This window comes from Vollenhovia emeryi, unplaced genomic scaffold (assembly GCF_000949405.1).
Source record: "Vollenhovia emeryi isolate VEMERY1.0 unplaced genomic scaffold, V.emery_V1.0 DF939739.1, whole genome shotgun sequence".
Classification (NCBI taxonomy): domain Eukaryota; kingdom Metazoa; phylum Arthropoda; class Insecta; order Hymenoptera; family Formicidae; genus Vollenhovia; species Vollenhovia emeryi.
This window is the reverse complement of record NW_011966627.1, coordinates 1-8,128: the sequence shown is the minus strand read 5'-3', so window position 1 is coordinate 8,128 and position 8,128 is coordinate 1. Positions and strand designations below refer to the sequence as shown.

The following is an 8,128-nucleotide window of genomic DNA, read 5'->3' as shown; positions in this document are numbered from 1 at the left end:
GCAAATTAGAAATTTGCACATGGCGTCAAGGTCAAACTAATAGTACCATCTTATTGTTCCCCTTCAAACCAAACAACTTTTGTCTAAAACGTTTTTTCTGCGATCAAAAATAAAAAGTTATTTGGGGTGGAACATTAAATTGTGACACCCTATATGTATGTATATATGTATGTGTATGTGTGTATGTGTGCTTGTATATATATATAAATTCTTAATGTATACCTTTGCATCAAATTTTCTGAAATATGCTGGATTTTTAGAGCACAGCATAGAACCAATCTCCCAGTCTTCATTCCTTACTGACATAGAAGTGTTTATTTTCTTTTCTTTTGTAGATTTTTTTCCCTTTTTACTAAACTTTCTTTCAATTTTTACAAACGGCGGCAATGGAAAATAATGAAAGTAGCATGGTGGTGGTTGGTATTTGGTGTCACATAACGTTAGCAACATATTAAATTCACTTTGTAAATATATCAAAGTATCCAGCCGTTTTAGCACTTGTTTTTGCAGTAGAGAATCGGTTTGCGTGACAAAGCCTGAGATTATTTCTCTAAGCCTACAACATTTCTCTTACAGTTATTTATAATCTTAGCTAGATTGACATAATATTTAAATTAAGAATATAGGAATAGTGTGCATATTACTGCATTATAAAAAAATAATTCAAGTAAATGCTTACCAATTAATACAACATATAATAAGATCTAATGTTGATGATTCTGGTATATCAATGTTTTGTGGCATTAACATTCCGCATCCCAAAAGAGCATCTATAGCCTCCAATTGTTCATGTTCACTGAGCTTCATACAACATGTCTTAAGAAGTCGGAATAGTATTGGTGCAATTGGACCGGATCTTTTATTTCCAAAATTTAACACACAGTCTTGCGACTCGTTTTCTGTATTTAGTCCAAATTTAGGTACAAGATCATCCCTGATAAAAAGTACATAAACATATATCCATATATCTATGTATATTTATACATATATTCTTTTTTATCATTCTTTTATATTTTACCATTATCTATAATCATCACATAATTAATCACATCTGATAAAAGAAAGTTTGTATTGTATTTTTAAGTGTATACACACACGCACACACACATACACAAGATATTTTCAAAAGTTATTGCACCGATAAAATAGAATGTATATCAAATATGTTTCATATTATATATTTTTAAATATATAATAAATAAAATAATAAACGAATAAACTTTTGACAAAGAAGATCTATGATAAATCTTAGTTTATTGTAAAATAATAAACTTAAAAAGAAAATATGCAACTCAAAATTTTTAATGGTTTCTGTATGTGCTCTCTCTCTCTATCAGTCTCTACCGTCATTCAAATCAATCAGTTGTGTACACTAAACCTATGAACTTCCTAAAAAGACAATTGAAAAAATGACATGTTAAGGAATATATCTCATGAAAAGCAATTAGAAATCCTTTAAATTATATTTTTTTACCATTTACTATTTTTATAAGTAACCTCTTTTAATTTTATATAAACAAATATATACCTTATGATATGTTTATATACATATAATTTCTTTAATTTTACTAAAATACGAAGTGATTTGGAACATTTTATTTAAATATCTTATTTAGAAAAAAGGAACACTACCTCGTTAAAGCATAAAAAATCTATGTAAAATTTAATTTCATATTTACACATCACGAATTATGTAACTAACCAGAAAAGAATATGTAGTTTATACACATATGTATGTATTTACATAAAATCTTTAAATTTTATAGTATATTGTATGTAGCATTTACCTGGATTCTAATGTATCTGTCACATATATATTAACAAACTCATTTTCAACACAGTCATTAATTTTTTTCACAAATTCAATGTTAAGTTCAGTTTCTCCAATTATTTGTGCTAGTTGGTCATAAAATAGAGGCTGTGATTTACAACAACTTTTCACACTCTTCATTACCTTATCTGCAAAAGATGTTTATATAAAACATTTATATATTTATCTTTATTACTATTTTATTTACTTATTTATGTATTATATACTTGTTACTTTATGATGTGTTGTATCAAAGAACATTACACTTTATCATAAATTTCTATATACTATACATATATATATATATATATCACACGTAGGTGTACACAATAATTTAAAATTATGCAAGATAAACGTACTGAATAATTTTAGAGCTTGGTCGCATGTTTCAGCTTTCCCTGCCAAATGTTTTATTGCCATCACTGCTCCCATAACACCTTTACATTTTGTACTGAAATAATCCAACCATTCATAAAATAAGATTATAACTGTAACGTTATGTTAATGTCATATTAATATTATTTTTGGCTTACATGGGTTTAGCAGTAGACAATTGTTTCTGCAACAATATAAATAAATCATCATGTAAAGATTCTGAGGTAGAGTTATCAGCTAGACATAATCCATGTAACAAATCGCTTAGAGTGCCAACTTCTTCTAGTCCAAAACAATCCACCTTTTCTAGTAAAATTCTCAAATGATTGCAGTGTGATACTAAACAATCTCTTTCTTTTGTATTATTCGCCAGTTTGCACAGTACATTCAATGCATGTTTCATAGTTTGATCATTATTGCCCATGAGAAGAATAGTATTTTTTACAATCTCACGTTGTTTAAATGGTGTTTCTTTTTGACTAAGAAACTGTAATTGGAACCATTCGGTCGCAAAAATAATGAACACACGTTCTTCACACCTCAACAGTTTACCAGTCAACTGCAATATTGGCGATTGTAATTCCCGAACAACCTGAATAAAATATACAGAAGCATAATGCAATATCATACATACACACGCATGTGCGCGCAAAACAAATTACATAAAAGTTTTTACAATATACAAACCTCCTTATAATCATTGTAAAGTGTACAAAGAAAACGTATCCTGTAAAAACCAGAACGTATATGTTGCTTCAATAAAGCTTCTGCATTTTTCTGCCTTATTGTCCCAGAAAATACTAAAAGCAAAATGATTAAATCCAATGGTTTTGGATTTTTATCAATATCTTTTATTATTGTTATTGCGGTATCTGTTACATTTTTAGCTAGTAACATATACATCTTTAATGTTTTAACTATTTGTACTTGATTTTTATAATAGTTTTCAGCTTCATCTCCAGTAAGAGGCTGCATTTCTATGTTACGTAATACAAGTAACATTTGTCTGATAATATCAGAAGATGCGCAATCATTGAGAAGAAATCTGCGATACAATTCAAAAAGTTATTGCGATTAAATAAAAGCACGAGCAATAACAAAACATTTAGAATTAAATATAAATGTACCTGATGATAATTGGTATATGTTCTATCTTCATAGACGTTTTTAACAATTGTAACACTTTAATTTTATACTCTTCCAAGTACTCCTTGCCAAAATTAAAACTGGCAATACAGTTCAAGATTACATTTGTCAATTCGCAATTTTCTTTCAACATTTTCGTTAGAATTTCAGCGATAATCTGATGTTGAGTATCTGACAAAATGTCAGGTAGAAATAAAATGAGTTCTTGTTGAAACCACAACGGACATGTTTCCAATAACTGTTGTATATTAGTAGTTAATACATCGACGTCAGTTATAGTATCCAAAAAACGAAATTGGTGTAATAGTAACACTGCCCATGGTACTTCCTCTAAAGTATCTCTATATAAAGGTGCAGAAAATATGTGCATTAATTAAAATATGTCTTTCCAATATTACAATTATAAATAAAGAATTGAGTTCATGAAAGTGTGTCCGTGTGTGAGCGTGCGCGTGCATATATAAAAGTGCATAAAGCAAATAAGCAAATCATATATGTAGACACTGGCGAAACTTTGAAATCCTTAATTGAAAATTCTACCATATAAAATACAATAAAATAATAAGATATTGTATATTTTACATTACCAATATAAGACAAACGTTGTTGCATTAGTGACTAAACAATAAAAGTTCTGAGGAAAATTTTTTATGTGGTAAAAAGTTTTTTTCCTATAAATTTGGTAAAAAATGTTTAAAATACAAGACTTTAATTATTTTTCAATGTATATTACAAATTTTTTATCAGTAGTGTATTTGTATAAAATAAAAATAAAGCATATGAAATAAGTCAAATTTGATTTAACAGCGATATAATTATCAGAAATTATTAAGTATTGCAATAATCATGAAAGGCGTGCTAGTATAAAATTAAATCAAATCCATTATACTATATATTGTAATTTGACAAATCGTTATTTCATTGTTTTAGAATTAAATAAACAAAATTATTGAAACTTCTAGAAATAAAACATTTTAAAGATGAAAAAGGCATTAGAAACTTTTTTCGTTAAAACAGCCTTACATTTATTTCCTCTCTCTTTAATAAATCTAAATAATGTAGCTACAAATTTCTTTCTTTCTCGAGAACTCTTCCGTTCGTTTTTCTAAAATAGTCCGCAGCTCAATTGTAGAAAATATACTTTATGACTGTAGTTCATCTTTTAAGAATTTAATGTTATATTAGCTATAACTACGTTCATAATGCTATAAAATACTTATTTACTTTCAAATTAAAATATTGAGCAAGACATGAATTGGACTTTCAAGCAACGTTTCATTAAAATATTCTGAAATTTTATATGTGATTTCAAACTTTCAATCAGCAATGTATACCCAGATAGCCAGTGTGAACACAAGTTGCTTTCACATTGCTAAGAAAAATGTTAGCATCTTGCTATGCATCTATGTCGTTTATTGTGCTGTTATTTGCTAGCATTTGGTGTCGGAAATGAAACATTTGCATGATTCAAACATTAAGTACTTGGTTAGATGTAATAGATATAACGTGTTTATATCTGTTAGAAAATTGAAAACAATATATGCTAATTCTTTGTTAACAGTATGCCTATTCAATGTGCTCTCTCTTTAGCTGTGCATTTAACTACGACAATATGTTAACATTATGCTAGCTGTACTTAAATCACTCAACCATTGAATTCATATTCCCAGCAAAGAACCAGCATCAGTTGCTGGCAATTTATTTTCATACATTGCTTGAGCACACTGGCTATCTGGGTACATCTCACAATCAGCGATAAATGACTTGTCGATCGACATTGAAATAATGTCGAATTGACGTCAATATGACGGTTTCGATGTTGATACATCGTTTCGACGTCAATTAACGAGTCATTTTTGACTGGGATATGTATAAATATTCAAGAATCAAATCAACAAAATTTTAGCAAGTTGTTCCAATAACCAAGCGAAAGAACATTATCATTGTTTTAATATTTATATCAATTATCGTATTTTATTTATTTGCGAATGGAGACTATAGTAATAAGCAAAGATATCTGAATTTATATCTAGCAAATCACACAGATTTCAATCTTTGATACTTACGCTAAAAGAACAGATTCATTAAGTTTAGACATGAAAATATTATATATATCTGCTTGGATCTCAGTAACTTCTAACAGAATTCTTGCAAGAGTCACTTTGCTCAGGATGTCAAAGCCATTGTTATCAGTACATACATCCATATCGTTCAGCATCTTTTCAAAATTCTCTTCATTTCTAATATATTCCTCTATGGAATCAATTATGTCCTTTTTCTGATATTGCCTCGAATTTATTACTCTTTTCATTTTCCGTACAACAATGGAAGGCGGACCACCTAAACAAAGAAATTTTAACGTGCAAAATATTCATCTGGTAAACTTTATACTTTTTTATAACTAAAGATTAAGAAAACAGCCTGCAGTAAAAACTTACCAAGTGTATACGTGCCATCAGTTGACAATACAATTCCACATTTCTGTAAAAAATTAGAGAAAACAGATGGTAAATTTTGCTTTTCCAGGAAATTTTCCACATTATTAACCATAGATGTCTTTAATGTTTTATCAGTAAGTTTGTGTTTCTCCGATTCTGTAGATGACTGAAATTCCTGTGGCTTCTTTTGTTTCCTCCGAGAAGTACAAGATTCAGTAATTGTTGCTTTAATGGGCGATTTGTGATACGTTTTCTTAGGAGAACTGCGACTAATATTAACATCTTGGGTAGCACGCTTTGTACTTGTATCAAGTATAGTTTTGTCCTGTTTCTTCTTCATAATGTTGTATTTGTTGCATGGAAGGTTAAGATTAGTATTGGAAATTTTGTCCGATGAATTTGGATTTGCACTTTTATGCTTTTGCACGATTAATTGTTCTACAGATGGACCAGCGGTATCCAAAGACTTATTTGTCATTGATATGGTGTTTCTTGATAACTGCACGTTCTCTTCTTGGCTTGACATAAACGATACATTTGCTGATGCTTGGCTATTCAACTGTTTCGACATTGATGTTCTAACTTTCGATATCTTAGGAATAACAGGTAAATCATCTATTTCCACCATGTCATTCTCAGACTCACATAAACCTCTTTTTCTATTTTTAACAGAGGAATTACTATTTTCTTTCGAATAAATGTTTAAGGATTGCAATGCTGTCGACCTGGTACCCGACAATTTTCCTTCACAAAACGAATCCTTCCTTCCCTGTGTTGTAACATCAGTGCTGCGGGAACTTGCCTGTTCATTAGTACTAGAGTCAATTCTCTCCAATGATTGGTTAACTGGTTGCATATTGTGCAAGCTACTTTTCAACAATTTTCGTTTATCCATAGCGAGTTTAGAAGAAATTCTTGTCTCCTTCTCAATCAGTAGTCTCAGAATTAGTTAATTTTCAACTGACTCAAAATAGCACTTTACAATTGTACTTTACCGTCACGCAGCATCAGAGACAAAGAAATTTCTTCAAAATGTGGCACTCATCTTCTTAATAAAATCAATACAACGGACCAATATTTTCTTGATTATATGACAGCTGTCTTTGCCTGTCTTCTTGCGAAGAGTTATATCGACCAGTAAAGGAAAATCAAATGCCAGACAAATAAGTACATAACAACTTTTAGGCGGGACCTTAAACTATATAACAACTGATTGCAAACGATAATTTTGAACGTCTACCAACATCTGCAGCGCCTCCAGTAGTAAACAACTGTAAACTAAACCAAGTCTATTAGGGTGCTTTCACATGGAGCGTAAGTTGCGTAGCGTAACCTGCGTATCGCCAATCACAGGACTAGTTCAACGGAATTATTGAGCTAGTTTACACCGATCGTTTGGTACGCGTACCAAATACTATATCGGTATCAAATCGCTTGGTTCGCTCGATGTAAACGCTCGCGGATTACTTTAGTGCGCTCTGGTCTGATACTCCTGAATCGCTAGTATCAGACCAAGTTGGTGCGCGTATCAAAATATCTTAGGGTGCTGTAAACGCTTGATTCGATTCGGGTCGTATTATACCCGGCATTCCTGCTAGATTGAGGTTAGAAGTATGATTCAGTTTAGCATATTGTGGTAGAAGTTTGATTTTACTTTGTTCAGATTAAAAATCTAACCTAACCTGTTTTGAGACGAAATGGTGTAAACAGGGATGTATCAAATGTTTAGTCCGTACCAACTTGATATGCGCACCAACCGATTTAACGGTGTAAACTAGACCAGTGTAACGGTTCTATCAGCATGTTCCTGTGATTGGTGATACGCAGGTTACGCTACGCAATTTATGCTCCATGTGAAAGCACCCTCACTCAACAGTTGTGCTTGCTGAACGTGGCCAATGTCCATGATGCTAGAACTTGGTCCAAGTTCTAGCATCATGGACATTGGGCTAAAGAGCAGAATTTTCGCATACGTTTCTCCTTCGAATAAATTCAAGAATCGAGCCCCAGAACTATTTCAACGGTATTATTGAAACGGTTCTATCAAAATGGCCCTGTGATTGGTGATACGCAGGTTACGCTACGCAAGTTAAGGTACCATTTCATGCGCAGCATACTGCCGCAGCAACTCGCTGCTATTGGTTGAAGAATTGTTACTAGATGCTGCAAAATAAATTTCACCATATTTTGCTTCATCGCTGTGAAGTTCAATTGAACGAACAGCAAAGCAGCAGACACGCGATCTAGCCGGACAGTGCTGCTGCAGCTATTCCTTTTCCATGAGCAGCAAATATGCTTTAGTGAATTTGGATCACGTGACTAATTTGCTGCTGCTGCATGCCACAGTATAACCAGTATG

At 31.5% G+C, this 8,128-nt stretch overlaps 1 protein-coding gene across 1 annotated transcript in view; it reads right to left on the bottom strand.

Moving 5' to 3' along the window:
- The window catches only part of LOC105556863 (Fanconi anemia group D2 protein), a 12,944-nt gene extending 5,819 nt beyond the window's left edge, over positions 1-7,125 (bottom strand). Inside the window, exons 1-9 of the mRNA XM_012003977.1 lie at positions 5,770-7,125; positions 5,398-5,671; positions 3,313-3,672; positions 2,873-3,230; positions 2,344-2,777; positions 2,170-2,261; positions 1,788-1,959; positions 680-934; positions 223-556 (exon numbers count right to left, since the gene is read on the bottom strand). Of these exons, the coding sequence (XP_011859367.1) occupies positions 223-556; positions 680-934; positions 1,788-1,959; positions 2,170-2,261; positions 2,344-2,777; positions 2,873-3,230; positions 3,313-3,672; positions 5,398-5,671; positions 5,770-6,664 (3,174 nt within the window). The 5' untranslated portion in view covers positions 6,665-7,125. The remainder of the gene's footprint in view (positions 1-222; positions 557-679; positions 935-1,787; positions 1,960-2,169; positions 2,262-2,343; positions 2,778-2,872; positions 3,231-3,312; positions 3,673-5,397; positions 5,672-5,769) is intronic.
- Positions 7,126-8,128: the final 1,003 nt, after the last annotated feature.